General features: G+C 39.9%; 2 protein-coding genes across 3 annotated transcripts in view; one reads left to right on the top strand and one right to left on the bottom strand.

Moving 5' to 3' along the window:
- Positions 1–5,043, top strand: part of ATAD2B (ATPase family AAA domain containing 2B) — an 82,548-nt gene extending 77,505 nt beyond the window's left edge. For both annotated transcript variants that reach the window (XM_063125227.1, XM_063125225.1), the window contains exon 28: positions 1,569–5,043. In XM_063125227.1, the coding sequence (XP_062981297.1) occupies positions 1,569–1,610 (42 nt within the window). In that variant the 3' untranslated portion in view covers positions 1,611–5,043. The remainder of the gene's footprint in view (positions 1–1,568) is intronic.
- Positions 5,044–9,206: 4,163 nt separating this feature from the next.
- KLHL29 (kelch like family member 29) overlaps positions 9,207–24,681 on the bottom strand; it is a 373,733-nt gene continuing 358,258 nt past the window's right edge. Inside the window, exons 12-13 of the mRNA XM_063125224.1 lie at positions 23,465–23,609; positions 9,207–11,886 (exon numbers count right to left, since the gene is read on the bottom strand). Coding sequence (XP_062981294.1) covers positions 11,703–11,886; positions 23,465–23,609 — 329 coding nt within the window. The 3' untranslated portion in view covers positions 9,207–11,702. The remainder of the gene's footprint in view (positions 11,887–23,464; positions 23,610–24,681) is intronic.

Below are 24,681 nucleotides of genomic sequence, written 5' to 3'. Positions count from 1 at the left end.
ATCTTGAACACCATTTGGAAAGGCAAGATACATTTTTTGTTTTACAGATAAACGTCAACCAAAAATCCTCTGCAGGGTCTAGCTGTTGGTGATTGGAACCACTTTGAGAAGTCTTTGCATAATCAGTACAATGCCTTTTGTTTTTTGACATTCCTGTGCAGCAAAAAATAGTCTAGCTCTTAATTCTATCAGTTGTTCATATTTAGGGTGAAATCCTATGCATGTTCAGACAGAAAAAGCCCTACAACTCCCACCATTTCCCAGCCACCATGGCTAATGGGGAGATGGGGGAACCTGGACTTCCTTCTGACTACGTATGCATAGGATTGCAGCCTAAGCCACTAAAGGTGAATCCATACTTCTTTTTGCCAAGACTTTTCACATTCTGGCTGAGTTCAGACAACACAATAGTCAACAGTGGGGTAATAATCAACTTGCCAATTGTTTATCTAGGGGGTACTCCCCACACAACATGATAATAATCTACCATAATGTGGATTAGGATAAGCGTTGAGTTGACTATGAGTCCATGCTGCGTTGAATCACTCATTCCCTGCATTCTCACCCCCCTCAGTCCTCCCACCAGTATCCCATCAGCCATTGCTGCCAAAAATCTATCCTGCCAGCTGGACTAGAGTGGCAGCCACCGCTTTGGCTACTCTTGCCTTGTGACTGGCTGACGAAATAACCAAAGGTGCCCAAGGAAATAACCAACGGTGCCCTCCACACAACACGATAACCAATGGCGGTTCAAATAGCCAACTCTGCACGGCGTTGGTTATTTGCATTGGTTATTTTTGCAAAATAACCAACCACTGGTTAAAAACCTCTCTCCACACAACACACTAACCCATGGTGTGTTAAATGACCACTGACTATTTAAACCACCATTGCTTATTGCGTTGTCTGAACCCAGTTTCTCTGATGTGGAATGGTGCTAAATTTTATATGGGGTTTTAAGGTTTTATTCTTATATTCTTTTAATTTCAGTTAAGGTCTTTTATTAGAATTATTATATTTATTCCATTTTTGTAAACTGACCTATTTTATCTCATGTACAGCACTTCGTTAGAAAGCGCTATGCAAATTATTATTAAATGTGATAAATGTTTAGTGTGTACACATGTCCTTATGGAATGACTTTGCAAAATAAGAGAATATTCAAATTTAAACAAAACAACTTCATTGCACATAAAGTGAAAATGGAATAAATATCGGCAAAGTTTCAAATGTACACATATCCTTATAGGAAACAATGAGTTTATATATCTCATCCCTTAAATTTTTGGTACTGCTGATACATTACAACTTGATTCAAAAACTAGTGAAATCAGTGAAGTTGAATTGAAGCCAGGCCAAATATATACATAATTGGCTGAAATCTGAGTAAAGCTTAGTTGGGTTATGTTTTGATCCCCTGTTTGTGATGGCATCCTGCAAAGGAAATTCGTGTTCTTAGAAATTAATTGCAGAGACCTCTGTAGATTAGCTCTGTTGTTTTTTAACCGTCGCCATTAGTCATTTCTCTGAGTAGTGATGAATAATCAACACTCCCGTCTTCCTTCCAGGAGATGGAGAGAACAGTTCATATGTTTGAAACATTCCTGTGAACTCTTCAAGACGTGCGGGTCTATCTTTTCGTAAGCTGCTCATGGGCGAGCGGTCCTCTGAGCCATTCGATTTCCAGTTGCACCAAGTACGTGCAGATCCTTGGTCTTAACATGCTCGCTCGTTGTCTCTCTTTCTGTTAAGAATTTGGTGCTATTGTCTCAGGTACCTGAAACCAGCCAGCCTACAAGAACCAAACGGAACTTCATCATATTTGTATCTTGATATAAATAAAGAATATAATGCCACAACTTGGAGATTTTTGGTGCTACAGAAACTGCTCTCATTTCTGCTGCCTATATTCATTATCTTATGAGAAGCTTCAGGCAAAATGGAGCAGGCTGACAAAACAGCCACAAACTGGATAGAGCAGATCTAAGTGATTGTTTCTTTAAGTGGGCAGCTTCTAAAACGTTACTGTTTTCTTTTCTTTCTTTCTTTTTATTCTCTGAGGTAATGGACAGAAGCCTGTTTTTAAAGCTGGCAGTGAAGAATTGTGGTAAAATGAATTAACTTTGGTATACAATAATGTGAAGATGAGGCTCAATTGAGCTGCCTTCAATGTGCCTTTTTAGTCGGAGGAGGAGGAGGAGGAGGAGGAGGAGGAGAAGGCTATTAAAATGGTTGGGATTGTAGCCAATGACAGAGTTAGAAAGTTCTTTTCAAAAGCCTGTGTTCCTTCCCAAAGAACAGTTTCAGGTTCCCACACTGTCAAATGGCAGCCAGTATTATGTTTTAACATGTCTGTGTTGCTCTCCAAAACCTAAATAATGGAAATGACCACATGTTATCTCAAAATGATAAAATGCATTTATTCCAAAAGTATATTAGTTTTGAAAAAGAAATACACTGTGAAAGTTCACAGTGGAAATTTAAGGTGGCTGTAGTTGTGTTTTTGTTTTTTAAGTGTTCCATTTTATTCCTTCAGAGTTTTTAAAAACAGGTTTCTTTCTGAAGTTCCATTATGATGGAAGTTAAGACTTGCTGGGTGGCCATAGACAGAGAAGACAATTTTGTCCTGCAGTACTTTAGCCTTTGTACGAATTAGGCCAGGCTCATTCAGTGCAGTTCGTACTGAGCAGTATTAGTAAGAAAACAAATGAATGGCCTTTCTTTTTTGTTTGGTTTCGGACCTCTGAATTGGCCTGAGGCAATCACAGTTTGCTAGAGCTGAATGATGCGATAACAGTTTTCAAGCTCCTCCTTCATTTGGAGATTAAGAGGAGGCACACTCCAGGCAGCAGGAAGGCTGTTCGTTGCAGGCCCAGCATTTAGCAGCCTGTCAGACAGATTTCTTTTAGAGCAACATGTAGAAGATCAGGTTGAGCCAGTGAATTCCCGGTATTTAAAATGTGATCAGTATCCATTTAAAATATGATCAGAAGCTTGCAGGGGTGTCTTTTCCAAAATATGCAACTCAGTATGTTTTGTTTTAAAGAAGCAAAAATGGTCTTGGACTACTGCAGAGATACTCAGCTACCTCAGCTTTTTGTATTTGTTACCAACGAGTGTTTACGGAAGGCTGTAACCCGCTTTGCTACCGTTCACATGCTAAAGCGAAGGTACTTGTCACTAGGTGTGTAGCTTATATAGTAGGATGCCACTGCTGAAAATCAGGCACTGGCCTTGGGCTACTGCAGTAATCCCCAAAGTGCTTTTTTTCTCCCATCACCCCCTCTTTTTTCTTTTCAGAAGTTACGTACAAGCCTTCTAATTATAGCCAAGCCTCCCCAGGCCCACCCCAAATGCCACTTGTTTAATTCCTAATATGCATTTAAGGCACAATCTTATGCATCTTTAGATAGAAAAACTTGTATAATTCCCAGCATGCTCCAGCCAACACGAGTGGATGCGTTTTGTAGCACTTTTTTCTGCCTAAACATGCATAGGATTGCATTGTAAGTCACATACTATTCTAAACACAACTCCTGTAGAAATGCCGTATTTTTAGGTGGGAAAGTGCGATTAAAACAAAAACCTTTTAAAGTAGTATCTCCATTCATTTTAGAAATTTGATTGTGGGATCTTCTCATTTTTCTGTTAGTATTTATTGCCATTATAGCTGTTTAGGATATTTTGCTGTCAAATCCACTAGCATTTTGTATTTTGATGGAAATTGTTACAAAACTTTGAGATTTGATGAAAATGAAATGTAGCAGATTTTTTGTAGCAAGTTTCTGGTAAAATAATTTTTTGCAAGTCTCAGGTTCTTGCAGCATTTTTAAAAATATTGTAGTTCAAAGATACTTTTGTTCAAGTAGCAGCAGCACTTGTGAGAAGAAAAAACTGCATACATTTTTAACAGGTTGCTAAATTTGTACAAGTTAAATCCTTTAAATCTAGTTGTCAATTAATTTGAAAAGAGTATGTTAAATTCAAGTCCAGCATTAAAAATGCTTCCAACTGGTCATTTGAGGGGGGGAAATCTTAGTAGTTTTGAATGTTGATAATAAATTGAGGAACTGCCTCTCAATGTTATAGGTTTTTAAGAAGAATTAGCATATATAAATGTGTTAGTGGGCAACATGAATAAAATTATATATTCACCCTTTTGGCTCCAAAACCACACTAAAACATATATTGCTTTTCTTTACCAATAGCTTAGTGGTTGTAGAGTTAAACCTGTTAATCTCTTCATGTTGTCAAGTCGTTTACTATCTGTATTTCTGTTATTATTATTTTGCCACTTAAAACTGGCAATAATCTGTACAAATCAATTCTTGTTTCTTGTTATGAATATTACCAATGAACTCCTGTGCAAGGCCTTATCCTAGGGCCAGACGGAGGTTAAATTTCTGTGGGGCTAATGATGGAACTGCTCTAAGATGACCATGGCTGTGGAGTTAATTGTGTTTGCAAGCTTGAATTTCACCTGTGATTAATTTATGTTTTGTGTCCTCGATATTGTTACTTGAGTTTTCTCATATGCCAATGTATTTATTATAGGATTATTGGGTGTTTTTGTTTTTGTTTGTCTTTGCTAATACTTTGTCTTCCCATACCTTTTTAAGTTGGAGGGTAATTTCTGGCTTTGTTTGATATTTTGAATGGCAGGTCCTATGGCTGGTCATCATTTCTCTCTTTTTTGGGGTGTAAATTCAACATAAGGAATTTCAGTGTGTACCTGCTTCTTTTCTATATTGTACATTGGTTTACTTAGGGAATGGGGATGTCTTGTTGTTTGGTTTCATTCATGTGTGTCTACTTTTTGATTAAGTAAGCTTACTTCATCAGCTATGATAAATTTCAGATTCTATAAGTTGTATTCAGAACTGTGTTTCACTTGATTATTTTTTTTTTTTGCTTCTTGACTTCATTCTGCATTAGTTAAGTAAATTATTTAATTTTTTGAATTTCTGGATATTTTGAACATCTTACTGTAATTTGTAATATAACTGCTGTGAAATACTTGAATAAAGATGACAAGTAAAAATCCTGAGTTTCTTAATGGTCTTCTTACTTTAATGAAATGTTAATCTTAGTACTCTTACTTCTTTGTGATTAAACAGTTTGGACAGCATCATTTGTTTCTACATTTGTTTGGGCAAGAGAATGTCAACTTGTAATTACAACATGTCGAGAGTTTTCATTGGCTGAGATCCAGAGTGCTACTTTAGTCATGCCAAAAGGCTTGGATGCACTTAATAGGATTTTGAATTGCCACATTCTCCACAGTCGTCCTCCCCACTCCCCTGTTATAAATTAGCTTTGAAACCTCCTTTGGTTTCAGAAGAGGTTTATCAGAGACTGCTGTTTGAGATAGCCCCCTTTATCTTGCAGAATTCATCTTGCTGTTCTTTAGATCCAGGTGGTTATGTATTCACAGCTGAATAACTTCATGAAGAGAAGCCCCTGCTGGATAGAAGTGCAGAAGCTCAGGGTCACCTGTGCAGTCAAAAGTGTGGTGCTCTGCTGAATTTCCCATTCTGGAGTAAGGATGTGTAGCACGGTTCCTTAATTAAATATAATAAGCAACAGGGTTACTGTGAGGTTAAACTTGGGGGTGTGGGGAGCTGTGGCATTACACCCCACAAATCAGTTCCCTAATGTATGTCTAGGATTTGTAAGTCTGTTGTGTTTGGAATGTTGACCTGAGTGGGTGGAGATTGAATATCTTAGGAGGGGGGGAAGAGGATATATAAGGGAATGGCTGAGGTGATAGGAGGGTGGTTTTTTTAAAAAGTACTTTGGTTTGAGGGAGAATTAGAGGCTCAGGGTAAAGAGGGTTGTCTTTTGAGTGTAGTGCAGATAGTCAGTTGGTGTATATTAAAAAATCCTGATAATAAAGAAAGTTCAAGAGTGAAGGTGTGAGAGAAAGGAAAGCGTGTATGAGAAGAGAGAAAGGATTAGATGAGAGGTTTTAACAAGGGTCTGAAAAGTTTTATTACAAAACAAAGTTTGTGAACATTGAAATATTTTTTTATTCAGTTTGTTTTACTACCACAAAAATCCCATGTGTCTCCTTGGCATTTATCATCTGCAGTTATATAACACCTGTTCTGACATTAATTCACCATCAGCACATATAAGTCACAGCGCATTATTTTATTCCTGAACTTATTCCTGTTTAACCCCTTTCTCCACATAGTCTGTAGAAAGGGGGTGTTTGTCCCTCACCTCAGGCTCATAAAGTGGTGGCGCTTAACTTGAGCAGGGAGTGTCCGCGGACAGGGCTGTTGTAAAGAGCCTGTGTCGTGGCAGAAGCCATGTATGCTTCCCTGAGTTCTTGGAATTTAGGGCAGGACACAAATTTGGAATAACTTCCAAATCTTTGGATGAAGAGTACTTCAGGGGGAATCTATACAATTCAGATGATGAGGGGTTGACTATAATTTCATGTACAGACATTTCATCTTTTTATTTAGTTGAACTGTGTAAATGCAAAATTCGAACCCGTGTTAATGCATTTAGCAGATTTTCTAAGCTTGGGTAGTAGTTGATTGCTATAAAGACTGAACTATTGTAATAATTACACTGGACAATGAATGCAAATAGAAATGGCAAACACTGTTTTAAAAAGTTATTAAATAAAAAGTGCAGAATAAAATGTAAGAGTGGGGTTTTAAAAGTGAAGTATTTGAATTGATAAATGTGAAAATGACCATTCTGATATACATCAGTGTATTAGCTTGGATCCAGAGCGGGCGAGTTGCACTTAGGCCCCTTGAAATCAATATGAAACGTTAATTATGACTAATGAAGGTAAAACCAAGTTTGCCCATTCATAAAGCAAGACTTCAATCGGTACCCGCCAAAGGATTTAAATTAATATTCTCCAGAGAGGCAGTTGAGTTCGGGTGTTTCCAGACGGAAGGCATTGTGCAGCGTTTCCTTCTTTTCCTCAACGTATTTTTTCAGCTAATAAAAAAGATGGAAGAAGCTATGGGGAAACATGGGACGCACCCTTGGTGTGTTGTAGCCAAAGAGGCACCTTAGTATATAGACTCTAGTCACAAAAGCACCTGCCATAAAAAAAAAATCTGTCCATTAAGGCGCTACAAGACTTTTTAATATCCTGGCAAGTCCTCTGTCCACCTATTTGAAGAATGCTTTTATTTATCTCTGCCTCAGGTGGTATGATGTGAGCAGGGACTTCAGACTCACATAACGAAGTCAAACAAGTCACACATGCCTTGTTAGCATCAATTGGTTTCTAGTTACAAGCCCCCAAAGCAGTATGCATAAAGTAAACTTCGTGCCTGCGTCTGGCCCTCCGAGAAAAACAGGTGCAGCAGGCTTTGAGGTAGTGCTGATCTGTGTAGTGCTGGAGAGGTGAATTAAACTCCCCCCCCTCAAACCCATAGTTTATTTACTGTTGTTCTTATTTTGTAAGCTAATTTGAGTTGTGTTTCTTTTTAAATAAAACATTGTGGATTGTGTTGAAGTGTGCCCCTCCTCATTGATCCAGCAGAGACTTCCGTGAGCAGAAAGGTGTACGTGGCAGTGATATTTTTTGGGGGGGGGATTCTCCCTTTTACAGCCCCCTCCAATAGTGCTGCAAATGGTCCCCCAACTTTCTGGGATAGGTTTGTGAAGGTAGGGGGATGCAGTGGGAAGGAGTTTTCAGCAAACCAAAGCCCCCACTCCACTTACAACAGCCTCTGTTTCAGTGGAATAACTCTCTTCATTCTACCATGTTCCTATGGACAGTTGTTACAAAGGCCTGGATCATATCCATGTCTACATCACTTGATTTCTGTATTTTTTTTAGACAGTTAGATGGGTGAATTTTGTTTCTTATAATATTGCATGTTAAGTGAGAGGGATGTTGCTTTGACCTTTGGATCCAGCCCTGTCTGCAGTGTTATAGCTTTGATAGACCATTCACACATGTATGTTATGCCTGGATATGGAGTCATCTGTTATAAATACATGGGTGAAATGTGCCGATGAAGCAGCCAGAAGCATATTTGACGCGTGAAATTGCTGTTCTATTTAGACTTGTCCACTTGTACTACACTGGAAAAGGTAGAGCCGTAATATTCTCAGCCTACTATAATGACAAATGAGATTTCACATTCTAGATTTCCTACCAGATGACAAGTGACAGCAGGCAGTCAACATTTGTGGAAACTGTACAAATAACCTTTTAAAGCAATTCCCCTAGTGAAGGAAAGGATAGTGTCAACAAGAGGTGAAAGGATGAGCCAGCCTATGTTTAGAATTTCTGAAAGCTTTTAAGGAGCGCCTACTTCTGCATCTCTTAGCAGATATGTGGATATGATTCATTTATCACAGGCTTTCCGCCAATTTCCCAGAGGAAATCCAGAATAATTTGCACATATAAGCAAAACCAGAATATCCTCTGTCTTGCTCATCTTACCAAGTAGTATTGACTTGTGCTGAATAAGACCTCTTCTTCAATGTTGATAAGGTTGGCAGCTCCTTCAACTCACCCTGGATTGTTTCAGCAATTGAATTTGTAAAGAACTAGTCACGTCCTGCTGTTTGGCCTAAGCCACTACACAGAAATGAAAATGGCCTAAGTGACTGCAGGTTAAAAGGTGTGTAATGTTGTGCATGGTTTGAAGCTAAATATTAGATTTTCTTTAATAAACCAGACCAGACCGAGTCATTGTATGGAATGTTCTACTGCTGAAAGCAATCCATCCACCTAGAGAAGTATTTGGGACCAGTTTATTGTATTTGGCTCATCATTCATTCTCCAGCCAGAAATTTATAGCTAACCCATGAAGTCAAAACCACCTACTTCCATGTTCTCCAAGAGTTGTGTGGAATTTCTCCTCAGATAAAGTATTTTACCGAAGGCTTCCACTTCTCCTATATTAAAACACAAAGGCAGCACAAATTCGTGTTTGCACAAATAAAAACGTGATGTGTTGCTCTAAAGGCAAAGGTCACTATAATAGTTGGCAGAAAATGTGTCTCCTAGATGTTCAAGAATAACAATAGCCAAACAGCAACTGTTCTAGTATCTAGAGTCTGTGCTAATTTCCAATAACTATAAAGGTTTTGGTATCCACAGCTGGAAAGTAGTCTGAATGCGAACATCATAATATAGCTTCCTTGTTTGTTTAAAAAAATAGTCCAATTAATGCTGAAACTAGATCTAGAAATAGATTTATTTTAACAAGAACAGTAAACATATATACAATATCATTACAGAAAACCCTGTGTTTTTAGTATTCACAGAAATAGCCAGTTTTGCTCCAGTGTGAGAAAAAGAAGAAATAAGATAAATTTGGAGATGTTGAATGTTTAGCAAGGCTTACAAGCTAGCACCTCCTTTGGAGGTAGACACACCCCAGTGCTAAAATTCAACCTGCCCCAGGCAGTGAGGTACTTGTGCACCAATCTTTTAAGTTCACACTTGCACCATGGTTGACAAAAATACTTCACATGACTTGTTTCCTTCAAAGAATAAGATAAAACTGCATAAAGTTTGAACATTACTGTCCATGTGAGAGATTTCAATTATTTTATTGATTGCTGCCTAAATGAACATTTCTTTTGAAGTATGGCAAGATACAAATTTCATATTAACATCTGCTTTGTATAAATTTATTCTTAACAAAATAACTTCAATGTGATTGGCCAGCCATCTGTACTATGTTTATCCAAAACGTTCGAATTTAAAAGAAAACTCATTTGGTATCAAAATCAACTAGCCATTGACTGCAGTTCTCTGGCTACTTAAAAGTCAGAGTAAGGCTGTGATTCTAAGCGCATTTGGAAGAGACATATTGAAATCTATTAGACTTGCTTCCCAGTGGATATGCACTGGAGTAAGAGTGAGAAGTTACATATGCCATGGGCGTGCTGCCGCAAACAGAATCTCACCCTGTAGTGTTTAAGGGATCGTCATGTTGTGAGTTTCCTTGCACCCACCTGCATCAGCCAATGACCTGGAGCAGGAAACCGTACAAAATGATGTTTCATGTGTGGAATTTCCCAAGTGTTACGAAGGGAATGTGGGTTTTTGGCAGCAATGCTGCAGAGGGCCGCAGCGGTTGCTCCCATTAAGTTGCTAGTGACTTAACACAGATCACATCCCTTGTGAGTAAAGTCCTGATGTCACTGGTTTCATTGGCAAAGATTTGAATGAAGTTAGGATTTCCCCATGTCTACATAATCTGGCATACTGTACCTCTGATGGAACAGCTGTCTTTTTAATCACTGTGATGAAGTTCAGTGAAAGATCAAAGACAGGTGTGTCTACTGTTTTCCTAGCTGCTGCAAAGAAAATCAGCGCTAGCTCCATGGTGCAGGGTTAATCATAGGATACATCTGCTGTTACTACTGCGACCCTGTTATCCCAACTTTCTCTCATCTGATCTGCATTTACAGTTTTATAAAGAAATTTTCACATCACAATTCTCTGAATATACAATATTTTAATATACATATAAAAATATAGCCCTGCTGTGTATATACTTACAACTCTACAGAATAACCTTTGCCCCGACACTCGCCCCCTCTCTCTAAACCAGGATATAACTTAAAGCATTTTCAATTATTGTTGTTAAACCTGTCTAGTGAGAAGCTGCAAAAGCATTGCTCTTAGAAAAGCAGCTACTGAAGCCTTTTGTGGAGAGAGGGTTTCCTTAAGACTCCCATGTACCCTTGGAAAAGGGAAGGGGGCAGAGGAAGAGAGTCTGAAAAAATAGGATTTTTTAGATTCATCTGACAAAAATATAGACAGTGGCATATATCCTGGCTAGTGGACTGTCACTCAGTGGTGATCTCACCCCCCAACACACAAGGCAAAGCCTTAAATAACTGGCTCAAAATATGGAAACTCAACACAGAATTTTCATTCTAAACTTTGAATAGATAAATAAAAGTTTAATAAAAGCTCCTAGATGCCTCTTGCTTTACAGAAACTTAGCTGTCATTTTGTTCATACAGTAGAAAAACAGTAGAAAGGCAGAAACAAGCCGCCCCCCCCCCCCACGACCACACATTCACATACAACTTCAGAAAACCTTTTCATTAAAAGAACATGGAATGCTAGTAGACAGACAGACACACTTCTATCCTTTATTAGCTCTGCTCTAAGGAGCTGTAATAAACATTTGCTCTGATGGAAGACTGACCTCAATCTATGCAGTCTGTCAACGTAAGTTCTCTCTCGGTCATTGGTATTGAAAAGCATATGTTGGTTTAAAAACAAAAACGTCGCAATCAAAGTGGTAAGGACACTTTGACCTTCATTTCCTAAAGCCCCAATGCTTAATGTGTAGTAGCAAAGCCTAATCGACACCGTTGTTTCAATAACTGAGCTTGCTATCAAGGAGTATAACACAGATCCTCTTTTCCCCCTAGTTGAACAACAGACGGGGAAATGCTATTGCACCTGGATAGACCAAAAGCCTTGGAAACAAGTGCCACTCTGACATCTGGTGGCACACTTGTGTTAAGTCACACTATCATACATAGCATGGAGCTCTCTGCTCCTTTTTCACCAAAAGGTGAGGATGATTTTCTACATTCAATGTAGAGATTATTCGTAATTTTAGACAAGACGTTCATAACAAGTTGCATTTCCTCGATTTTTCTCTGCAGGACAGTTTCTTTTCTTGCCTGCTTTCAGCAGGAAACAGCCAATTTGATATCCAGGTTTTTGTTGGCCATCAACCACTCTGAATGTACTTTTTAATTACTACACAGCCGTGTCGGAACACAGGACATGGCATATTGGGTAGAAGCGTCCATGTGTTTGTCTTGGGGTCATAAGCTTCCATGTTTCCCAGAGCAGGGCCTTCGCTACTGACAATTCCACCAGTGGCATGAATTTTTCCATCAAGAACCACAGCACTGTGCAAGGAAAGAAAGGATAAATGTAGTTAGTCATATTTCACTAAGCACTCCCTGCATTGATTAAGCTGGCCTGCCGTTTGGAAGAAAAGCTTGAGTGCCGGTTCCATTGTTTCAAAACTGGTTTTTGTTAACGATCGTCAGTCTTACTGCTTTTTCACATTAACATTGTTTTGGGGGACAATTTTATACAATTTTATACACAAACCTGGCTATAGGAGTATCCTTCAGCTTCAGAGGGAAAGATTTTACATAAAGAGGAGGAAGAAACGACAAAGAGGGTTAAACTAGAAATACAATGAAAGATTCATTGAAACAGTGGATTACTGCATTCATATAAGTAGGCATTTGCTAATGAGTATATTGACCCTCTGTGGTGTGTTGTTCTTTTTTTAAGTCACAGACATTTTGGATTCTTTAAGACGCTGAACAGAAGCAGCAGCAAGTTAGTCTTTGAAAAAAGGTTGGAACAAACATGCTAGTTGATGACTACTCAAAGATTACAGAGTAACTGGTAGTAACATAAGGAGAGCCAGGTTGCATCTGACCCAAGGCCTATCTAGTCCAGCATTCTGTTCCCAGAGAGGCCAACCAGGTGCCTATGGAAGCTCACAAGCAGGATATGAGGGCAAGAGCACCCTCCTATTCCTGCTCCTCAGCACTGCCATTGAAAAGCATCTTTTCTCTGATCCTGGAGGAAATATATAGCCATCATGACTTGTGGCAGCCTTTGGAGAATCAGGGCCCACAGGCTCGCCTCCCTTGCCATGTATCCCCTGCATGTTCCTGAGCGTTCAGAGCACACTCACACCCACATGCACACTTATACAGCAGCACGCTATTCAGTATGTGTAAATTGGTTTTCCAGTGGCTAAGACGAATGCTTACTTGCAATAACTTTGTGAGCAAGGCTGTAGAGGAAAAGAGAAAGGTCAGAGATGTGGGGAGGTACAAAACTATGTCATGCAAGCACAACAGCGGAGAGAAGAGAACGCTGCACATGTAAAATAACACGGGAGTCAGAGGATACATCACCAAGAGGAAAAGGCTCAGGCAAACACTTTGGATTACCCCCAAGGAATGGAGGATATGAGGGCAATTAGGAAAATGGAAACAAAGCCTGATGGGATGTGTGTGTGTGTGAGTGGCTTTTTTAAAAAAATGGCCTGAAGTAATTTTCCTCCTCCTGAAAAGTTACTTGACACAATCTTTCACAGTTCTTCCGGAGAAGGCGTAGAAGACCTTGCTCTGTAGCTGTCCTAATCTTTCTCCTCTGTCCCAGAAGTGACTGATTTATTACTTGTTATTTATTGCCACCTTTCCGCACTTGTTCTTGGCCTTGTAATGATTGTTACAGTAAAAAAAAAGTCCTCTAAACACCTGGAAAAGCTTCCTTTCCCTCCTATCTTCCTCTGTTTACTCGAATTCAAATATCTTCCAAAGTCTAAATTAGGCCCAGCTTTGCAACAGAAAAGAATAAATGGTTCTAAGTGACAAACTAGAGAGGCACTGAAAGGTCTTCAGTGAACTCTACAACACAAACCCCAGCTGCTGACCTCTGGATAAAACACTACACAACTATAGCTTTATTCGCCCCAAACATGGCCCGTAAAGATGAATTGGGATGGCATGGCGATTGCACATGGGACCTGGAAAGCCCCCAGCCCACAGCCCTGAATGTAACAAGGATCTTTAAGCAAGTCACTCTAAGTTATGCGATCCAGGGATGATTAATACTGCCCACCTCACAGTGCTGTCATCAGGATTACAGAGACAATTATATAAAGCACTTTTGAGGGTGCAGGACAAGCTCTTTACAGGTACCAGTTGTTTGGATAGGAGGCACTCTCCCAGGGGCTGGGAGAAAGAATTCCCAGCCACAGCACAGTGCGTGTTATTGCTGTGCCTGTTCTGAATCCTTGCAAGGGCCGTGAGGGCACAGAACCTCGTCTCCTCCGGCTCACTCCGAGTCTCCCATCAGGGTAAAGGAGGTTGCCCCCTCCCTGCCCCACTGACTGCACAAGGTCATTCAATATAAATTGGCGGTTTGCTGCTGAGATGTGCTGCAGCAAACCACCCCCACAGTGCTCAGCAACACTAAACGGGTTAAATTCATCTTGTTTTCAAATACCTCTGACTCTTTTAACACTCTGTAGCAGTTATGGTGCTCTAAAATGGGCAAATTTAACTTGCAAATAAGATAAATTTGACTCTCTTATCGCTCCATGCTCCTTATGAAGTGTCATCCTGTTAGTATAACAACAGTAATAAAATAAAAGAATATTTAAAAAAACACCAGGGGGCAGCTTGCAGATGTGTTAGAATGATGGAGGCAACCTAGCCCTACGTTGGGCGTGCGGTCTAGGAAGGCTGGTGGTTGGGGAGAAATTGCCTGCCAAGTAGGGTGCAGTTGCCTCCGCCTTAGCGTCATGGTTGGATGCTGTTTTAGTTTAGGGTGGCCACCTATGCATTTATTTATTTATTTATTTATTTATTTATTTATTTATTTATTACATTTCTATACCGCCCAATAGCCGGAGCTCTCTGGGCGGTTCACAAAAAGAGGACAAAAGAGGTACCGATTTTCATTGATTTTTACATATGCTAATTTGTACACATAGCTGTGAATGTAAAGACCACTACTAAAACTGAAATAGCAGTGCCATCCATTTCATCACTGTGGAGAAGAAAGTGCTCACTGCTGGTAGACAACTTTAAACCGCCCTTGAACTCAACAGCCTGTCAATTAGAGGACTGCCTTCTGTCAAGTAGGGCATATGGCCACCTAGCTTGTTGGAATCACTGTTTGCACTGCTATAACTAATGGCAGCCTATACAGAGCTGGGGTCTAAAGCAGAGAAGAAAACCAGCTCACTGACATGCTAATTCCTGTGAGGAAGGCATTGTTTGCACACAAAAGTGCTCCAATTTATTGATTTAATTAAGTAGGTGCAACTATTTAACACTGTTCACAGAAGAAATCACACTGGTGAGGCAACAGGTTTAATGCCTGACTCTCGGTAAAAAAATTTTTTAAAAGGCAAGTATGATATAATGAAGGGGCACCCTGAAATGTCTTGTCTGCATTTCTACTTTATTTAGGACATATGATTGAGGTATTTTGGAAATGTGAACAGTGCAAAGCATTTTGCACTCAAAGGATATTTTGCAAGCCAGAAGCTGGAGGTAGGACATATAAAACCTCTGTTCCAAAATGTCACCATTTAATGATATGGACTTGAGTGCTCAGCTCGCTACCAATGGTTTTTGACACTCGAAAGGCTACTTATGTGAAAAACAGTATTACTCCCACTCTTCCGTCAATAAAATACGAATATTTTGTGTCTGCTAGTTATTATATTGAACGAGAGCATGGTGCTTCTTGGCCTGGTTCTTTGATCTGCAGCTTTTATGAACACTTCTTTAAACATCCTCTACTACAGCACCACGGCATAACTTGAAATCATACGACAAGGAGGCCAGAGGAAGAAGCAGGCAGTGCTTAGATCAAAGAAGCTAAGCATGATGCGCCAATGCTCCTTATTAGAGAGATGCTTGGCATCTGTTTTCATATAAGAAAGCTGCACCACCATTGAGCCTTACTAAATCATGCCTCATGCTTCTACACGGTTTCAAATCTAGGAGAGACTTAAAACAGATGTTAACATGCCCTTCTCAATGAGGAAGGCATTGAACAATGATAGGCATTGAACAATGGACTACTCGTGTTGCAATGGCAGAGGAAGTGAAAATATTGCAGCTTAATTGGGCAGACAATAAATTACTGCGTGACAGTTCTGCTTGGATACTGGGTTTTAAGAGGGTTCTTACAAGGTCTTTCATTAGTGACCACTAAAAGTGATTGTTTTTAGAACAGATGTGATTAAACTAGCACTTCCAGCAGCACAAGGCTCATTAACATCTGGTGAGGCATTTTGCTTGGTTGCTGAATCATCAATATCAAGTTTACTCCGGAGAAACTATAGCTCGTTATGTCTCAAGAGACCCTCATGCCCTGGCACCAAATATACTTAAACAGCCATGCTTTCTTTCGAAGCTTATCGCTGTGAGACATTTTGCAATCTTGGTTTGACTTGGCTACGAACATTAATCCTTGTCCAGATACAACATTTAAATAAAGAAATACCTTCACTAGCTGTCCTTGAGGTTATAAAAGGACATTTAAACGACTGAATTAGCATGTTCGTATGCATCGCATTCTTTCTAATACTCACCACCAGTTTTAGTAACTGAAGACAGGCGCAGAGCCATACACTAATTTTTCTGGAGCTGCTCCAAAGAGCCATTAAAAATAAGCCAGAGAGTTCATTTTAAAAACTCTCTCCTTTTGTGGTAGGTACAAGAAAAAAGCCACCCACAAATGTCATCCCAGTGAAGGCTGACCACACTGGAAGAGAATATTCAAGCAGAGGAATGTCTGAATACCACCCTCTTTTCATAGAAACTGCTTTCTGTGTTTAAGGTTAATATTCAATTATCCTAGACAAGGACCCCCATAGGTAGGGTGACCATATGAAAAGGAGGACAGGGCTCCTGTATCTTTAACAGTTGCATTGAAAAGGAAATTTCAGCAAGTGTCATTTGTATATATGGGGAACCTGGTGAAATTTCGTCTTCATCACAGCAGTTAAAGCTGCAGCTGCCTGCCCTCTTTTAAATCTGGTCACTCTAGTATAGCTCCTGCACCTTTAACTGTTGTGATGAAGAGGGAATTTCATCAGGTTCTCCATAAATACAAATGACACCTTTTCTATGCAACTGTTAAAGATACAGGAGCCCTGTCCTCCTTTTCATATGGTCACCCTACCCATAGGGTATTATTTCAATACAGGAAGTATTATTGTGTGAATACTGCTAGGAAAGTCAGTCTCAAGGTGATTGCTGCCACCTATTTGCAAACCTTTACCTCTCAAGAGCATTTAATATTTTGCACTGATGTGGTGAGGAGCAAGCATCCATGACTAACCTAAAGTGATATTCACAGATACGCATAGATGCCATGACACATCAAAACAGCCTATGCTATGGCACATCAGCAGTCTACGTAAGTGGGATAAGTCTGCCTTGGGCACATTTAGTATTCAGAATGATTGGTAGTTTCAATGGAAGCATAAAGCCTATGCTTAAATTTCATCCACTGAACAAATGGGATGTGAAAGTGCTCAGCTTTGGCAGGACTGTGTCCATTACAGCAGATATGAGGTATGGAAGAGCATAGTCATGGAAGTGCAATACTGCTGAAGTGTTATAGCATGTGTCTATTTTTGTTTCTCTACCATTTGCCCCTTCTTCTCTGCACCTACTAGTAAAGTATAGGAGACATTGAAGTTGTAGTTCAATGATGTCTGCGGACCCAAGGTTGGGAAGAACTGGGCTAAAGACTAGAGCTGAAACAAGTCAAGGTGCCATGATGGCACAACTCCCAATGGTGGCTATTAACAGTGTTACCCACACAGTGACGCCATCAGGCTAAAGTGCAATCTCAATGCCAAATGCTCACCTGCTGGCAAAGTGGATCATGGGACTAGTTTGTTAAATTGACCATTCAAAACAACACAGGTTCCAGTAGGCTGAACTCTTGCTAGATTTTATGACACTACAATGTTAGTATAGTGCAGGGGTGAGCAACCTGGTGCCCTCCAGATGTTTTGAACGACAACTCCCAGGATCCCTTAACGTTGGCCATGCTGGCTGTGGCTTATGGGAATTATAGTTCAAAACATCTGGAGGGCACTAGCTTGTCTATCTCTGATGTAATGTTTTCACATTCTCTCCCCTCATCCTCCCCCATTTTGATATTTTATTGAATCATTTTTGGGTGCCTGGTTGTTTACTTTGAGAATTTGGAAAAAGAGATAGCAAAAGACCATAAAATCAGTCATATTAGGTGGCCTTGGCTTTGTATTCTGACTTTCTCTCTGGGAACAGCTATTTTTGCTGTTAGTATTGATAAAAGTGACTAAAATGCCCCAGGTGCTGTTCAAAAGCAAAAGGAATAGGCCCCTGACCAACGGCTCAAGCTAAAAAATAAGCCATGAAACAAACGGAGAGAGGAAATATTTGCATTAGCTGAGAGATGCTAAAAGTATATGATCATTAATGTAGGAGTAAGAGAAGAATTAAAGAAGTCAAATGGAACTTAAAAGGAGGGATGTTAATGATCAACTATCATGATGCACAGAGCTTTCATCTACCCTAAAAGCAGGCATCTGTTAAAACACTCAGTGTTGTTTTGCTTTCTGCTCATTTTCTTTCAGTTACCAAAAGGATTGTGGTTACAGCTGCATACGAGCTTTTAAATTTGCAGGCTCTGGAGCAACAGGCAGCTATTAAGAACTGGTGCTTCCTAATGTTATTCGTACGGGAATTCTTTCCCCCCACAGACAGGCCATCTGCCTGAACCTGCTACAGTGCCTGTGCTTTATCTTAACTTTGAAATAAGGAAATGAGTTGGCTGAGGATCAGCAACCCCGTCTCCTATTAGTCAAGCGGAGCAGTAGCCAACATGCTTCACTGTCCAAGAACAAAAGTTTGTATTTATTTAAAAAGAAAACAAAATCTATTTCTCCCCTTTTGTTATGCTGCAGTATAGCCTGGACCTCAATTTTATCAAGGGTTTCCGTTTGGCAGGTCTGGATAACAATTCCGGCTGGCTACCAGTCAGAGGAAATAGGCACTGCCAGTTGGGAATTGCTGGTCTTAAATCAGCTTTTTTGGAATCATCCTTTGTGCTGGTGGACGGCTGCTGATACCCTGTGGATAATCTCTGGAATCTTCGTGCTGCCTGAATTCGAAGCCAATGGGGGATTTTTTCATTCATACATAGACAACACATTCTACATTCTTTTGGCTCAGAGATGAACTAGAGAAAGGGGGTTGTTGAACCATCTATCCACAACTGCATAATTTCTGGCAGTTACAAATTTTAGGAGGTCATCCTTGGAAAACAATAATTTAGCCGTGAGAACAGTGTCAGGGAGCTTTTACCCTGATATTGAGGTGGTGAGTGAAGGAGTCTCCATTAATGGGCTCAAATTCCCTGTTTTATTCATTCTCAGCTTCATATAAAGTTACTGCAGCATCCTGTACTGTATGGGGAGGTGAAGTTTGAAAGCCTCCATACAGTTAAATCCAGAGCACTGCCACGCCTCATTTATATGCAGCTTCTTGCAAGTTGACTGGTAATAATACTGGTAATACTGACGATAATAATAACCAAGTAGGCTTCAGATCTCAGCCTTCCTATACTAGGGTGACCAACTGTCAGGATTTCCCCGGATTTGTCCTGGTTTTTGTTCTTTCCATGGTGTCAGGGGGGATTTTCTATAATTTTCAATAATGTCCTGGAATGACACACCTTCTCCTTTAAGGCTGCCATTAGCATAGCAGGAGGGAATGACATGCTTTCTTGAGGCACATCATTCCCCCACCCTGAGCTCCAATTGAGGTCTTAAAGGGGAAAGTGGGTCATTCGTGGACATTATAGAAAAGGCCCCAATTGGAGTGGATGGTGGTGGTGCAGAATGAAATCCTTTCCCCTCCTCCACTCCAATCGGGTTCTTTAAGGTGCTGGGGAATAACATACTTTCTGCAGGACTCATAAAGCTGCTTCCACACACACACACACACACTAGGTGTCCTCTTTTTTGGTTTCCCAAATATGGTCACCCTACTACAGCTACCATTTAAAACTGCTTTTAAGGAGCTATCGTGTGGCTCCTGGTTGTCTGATTCCAACCTTAGGCTGGTGGCAGAAGCTAACTTACTTCAGTCAGCTAAAACTAGACTGACATCAGTTTCCCAGAGGACCTTTTCTTCTGTCGCCCCCAGATTGTGGAATGGCCTGCCAGAGGAGATTCGTAAAATTAACTCTCTGTGTGATTTTAAGGCAGCTTTAAAGACTAGCCTTTTCCGGCAGGCCTATCCAGATCAATGTTAAATCATGATTTTTTAAGATGTATTGATTCCTGTTCTAATGTTGTTCCCCGCCTCTATCCAATGGGAGAGGCGGGTAAGAAATAAATATTATTATTATTATTATTATTATTATTATTATTATTATTATTATTATTATTGGAGGTGGCAGAAACACTTTCCCTTAAAACCTCACAGTGGTGCACTGTAAGGCAAGAGAACTGAAAGGGACAAAGTTCAGTGTGCTAAAACCTGGTGTGGACTCCTGGTCCGGAGAAACACCAGGGGTACGAAGATGGGAAAAGACTCAGTGCTGAGATAAGGACTGAGCAGGAGGAGGGGGGGGGCTCCTTCGTGTATTTTGGTAATGACAATATAAAAGTCTAGCTGGCGGTGCCACTTGACATAACAAAGCAAACACAAGCCACAGTCATTTCAAGCACACGGCTCTTCTGTTTTACACTTCCACGGTGGGTGGCTATGTGTCGCACTTTATAGAGGACAGTCCTCTATTTGAAACCCTGTCCAGTCCAAGTCTGTTTAAAGATAAAGGCCTCTCAGAAGGGAGAGCAAGCAGGGTCCTTAAAGTTCCTCACCAACAGTGAGAACCTGGGCTTCAAACCCAGCAGGCACATAGGTCACCACGATGGTGAGATGGACTTTATTTCTATTCAATTATTGCTATTATTTCAAAATCTGCATCTAGACATAGACAGATTCCACAAACCTGTGCCGTTTTGTCTTTTTAAAATTATTTTTTGGTAATGCATTTCCTCTTTGGGGGCATTTGTTAAGTGTGTGGAAGAAGAGGGGAAAAGCACCCTGAAAAGGCTATGAGGAAAAGGAGAGGCTGGCTTTGGTGCTATAAAATATGAAAGGACGTTTTATTTTCCTTATCCAAAATGAAAAAATTCCAAAAACTTTCAACTAAACTTGTACGAACGCTCAACGTTTCGGATCTGGAGATCCTTCGTCAGGAGCTGTACAACGAAATGAATTCCTCTTTGAAGCAGTTATCGATTTAAAACCTTTTAGGTATTTTTTAAGGACCGTAGTTGTATTCGTTCTGCCTCTGTTGGAACTGTTTGACTGCCAATGGAGGCAGAACGAATACGACTAGAGTCCTTAAAAAATACCTAAGGGGTTTTAAATTGATAACTGCTTCAAAGAGGAATTCATTTCGTTGTACAGCTCCTGACGAAGGATCTCCAGATCCTAAACGTTGAGCGTTCGTACAAGTTTAGTTGAAAGTTTTTGGAATTTTTTCATTTTGGATAAGGAAAATAAAGAAAACCTCCTTTCATATTTTATAGCACCAGAGCCAGCCTCTTCTTTTGCTCATGGCATTTGTTAAGTGGCCATCCTACCTCTACAACTAGGAGAGTGTGCTATGGAGTCAATGGGCTGGCCCCAAATGCCTCTAGTTGCTGGGTTCTGCTTGTTGCTTTCAGGCATTCTTAATTCTGCATAACTTTGTCTCGCTATTGCTTTTTAATTTTTAAAAATATCTTTGTGAAGTGCATGTGTTATTTTTAGAGATGAATGGAACTTATTACTGTGTGGGAAAGTGTAGCAAAAAATGTAAATAATGCTAAATGCTGCAAACACTTTTATGGGCTTTTCTTTTAAAACATAAAGTCTAATTTTTTGCTCAGTTTTTGTGCTCGAATTCTGAATATGCGAATGAGATCATTTTGAACAGCACACTTGGGAGTTCGCGGCTCAACTGTTACAGATTTTCAACAGGATGTGAACATAACACTGTCTCTCCTACCTTCAATAAAATCTCCCATTAATGGCCAGATTCCAGTCTGTCAAGCAATCTTGGCCAAAGAACTGTTGTATTAACAGCCATTCACATTAAAGTAATTTTAATGTGGTTAAAGAACATCCCTCATTTATTTATTTTTTTAAAAGCCCACATAATTAATGGAATGAATTACCAGGGGACGTTATGTCAGTTGTACCACACTGTTTGCTTCTGGTTTACAATCTTGAGAGAAAAAATATAATTAACTACTGCATGGACACAGTGGGGTTCTCCTACATTCAATTTCACTCTTGTTAACGCAAAGGAACAATGAAAATCTGTAATTAGCACAGAAGCAGCAGGAACACAGTGGCTTTGGCTGGGATTTGGCCTGTAATATTTTGTTTCAAGTAATATGTTAGCTCCAGGACAAATGCTCTTGGCAGCCAAGAGAGGGCACTCTTTAAATAGAAAAGGAGATTCAAGGATATAAATTTTGTTTTTGTTGTATGAGTATTTCCTAGTTTTATTTTCTCCTACAACAACAACGACAACAATAATAATGGCAATGATGATGATGATAAGGAGGAGGTGAATCAGTCCTGAGCTTTTCTAAGAAGAAACGGGCACTTTCCGTATTAAGGTACATCAGGGATGCCAGATTTCAGCCTACTGCAATATGTAGTGACATAGCAATCTATGAAACCAGGGCTATGTTTGCATTAAAGTTTACACTGATTTAAGCACAGGACAAAGTTTTAACACCATCTTTAGTCTTGCTCACATTTAAGTTGACATTTAAAAACATCCAAAAGATTTCTGAGAAATCACTAGCCGTTTTTGTTATCAAATGCTTTTAAAAGAACTTCCTTGATCAGAATCACAACATTACTATTATATATACCGTATTTCTTTGATTCTAAGACGCACTTTCCCCCCATATAAGCATCTCTAAAAACGGGGTGCGTCTTAGAATTGTGGGTGCGTTTATTATTTCTTAGAATCAAAGCTTTTTTTTCTGTTGGTGGTACTGAAATTAGTGTGCGTCTTACAATCGATGGCGTCTTAGAATCGAAGAAATACGGTAACATATTGCAGAACTGGCATAATCAAATCGTTCATGTGAACTCTACAGATATTTCCCATACTAATCATGTGACAGTGATGTGTTACTTAAACAGCATATTTCTCATTTCTAAGCATTTTTGGATGTCTCCAAGCCATCTGGGGTTTGATTTAGTGGTATATCGCATGGATAGCCTCTATTTCATATATACAGAAAATGAGATACGGCTCCTCAAGGTTTCTGCTCTGCTGTCATGCTCCTCCTCTACTTCCAGGTGGTGGTCCACTGGTGGTCATTTTGGGGGAAGCTTGGTGGGTTAGAAGTGGTCCATGGGCCTTATGGTGCATATCCTTCATTATGCAGTATTTAATGTTAAATACATTTACTATAGAGCAAAACTTGGTTAACATGAGAAGCAAAACTTGGTTAACATATGTCCATCTTACACAAACCCCTATAAAATGGGTGCCACCAGTCTTGTTTCAAATTGGGGGAGAACTGAAGCACACTTAATTCCGGGCTCAAGATCATCTCAATTCTCAAAGAGTACATTAGAGAACTGGACCCATCTGAAAAAATCTTGATGCTTCAACACCAAACGAAAGCATTTACAACGATGCAAAGCCAGATAATTATTCTGAGGTTTCGATTAGTATAACCCAGAGAATACTTCACCCTTAAAAAGATATACCATCAGAATGAGCAAGAAAGCATGCTTCATGTAGCCCAGTTCCCAATGTGCTTCTCACTCTAATGCAATAATTTTCTCCAGCAGAAAAATATTGAAGGTGCTGGTAATTCAATCATATTTTTTGCTGTTGTCTTACCTGCAGAACTGCCTGGAGTGGTTCATGTTGGGACCTGCTTTAATATTGCCTTTTTCTGGGTCATAGATGGTGGTCGCTCGTGCATAAGCTCCTCCAAGAATAAAGATGAAACCATTGAGAGTGACTGCAGGAGCGTATTTGTTATCTGTCAATGGAAAGCAACACTGAGATCAGTTTCCAACAGCAGCACTAGAACCGGGATTTTATTTATACATTCCCCTTATTTATAGATAAGTCACGTTTCTTGAAACCTCCAAGGCCAAAGAAAGAAAAATGAGGAAGTCTTTTTGCTGCTGTTGCTGTTTTTGTTCTTCATTCCTAAACTTCTGAAAGGCATTTTAAAAAAGTTCATTGGTCTTCCCTTGTTTCAAGCTCACAGTGGCCGTGATCCAATACCTTTGCCTTTTTCCATCTAAAGTGAGGTAGTCTTATCTCAAAAAGCAAAGCATAGCTCTCTGAAAGCACTTCTTTGCAGCAAAAGTGACCCTATCAAATTGTTTCTCATACAAAACTGCAGCACATTTAATAATAATAATAATAATAATAATAATAATAATAATAATAATAATTTTATTTCTTACCCACCTCTCCCTTTGGATCGAGGCAGGGAACAACATTAGTACAACAAATCAACACATCTTTAAAATTCTTGATTTCACATTCACCTGCCGGAAAAGGCTAGTCTTTAAAGCGGTCTTAAATTCAGAGAGAGAGTTAAGTTTACAAATCTCTCCCGGCAGGCCATTCCACAGTCTGGGGGCGACAGAAGAAAAGGTCCTCTGGGTAACAGTTGTCAGCCTAGTTTTAGGTGACTGAAGTAAGTTCTCCCCAGAGGACCCGAGTATGTGGGGTGGACTATATGGGAGAAGGTGATCCCGCAGGTAACCTGGACCCAAACCATGTAGGGCTTTAAAGGTAATGACCAACACTTTGTACTTTGCCTGGAAACGAATTGGCAGCCAGTGGATTGATTTTAGTGTTGGCATAATGTGCTCACCCCTAGATGTACTGGTGGACAACCTGGCTGCCATATTTTGAACTAACTGAAGTTTCCAAACTAGGTACAATGGTAGTGTAGCATTACACCCCACAAGTCAGTTCCCTAATGTATGTCTAGGATTATTAGACTGTTAGAACGTTGACCTGAGTGGGTGGAGATTGAATACCTTAGGAGGGGGGAGGAGGATATATAAGGGAATGACTGAGGTGATAGGAGG

The sequence above is a fragment of the Elgaria multicarinata genome, chromosome 4 (assembly GCF_023053635.1).
Source record: "Elgaria multicarinata webbii isolate HBS135686 ecotype San Diego chromosome 4, rElgMul1.1.pri, whole genome shotgun sequence".
NCBI lineage: Eukaryota > Metazoa > Chordata > Lepidosauria > Squamata > Anguidae > Elgaria > Elgaria multicarinata.
Note: the sequence above shows the minus strand (reverse complement) of the source record. Positions and strands in the feature narration are given on the sequence as shown.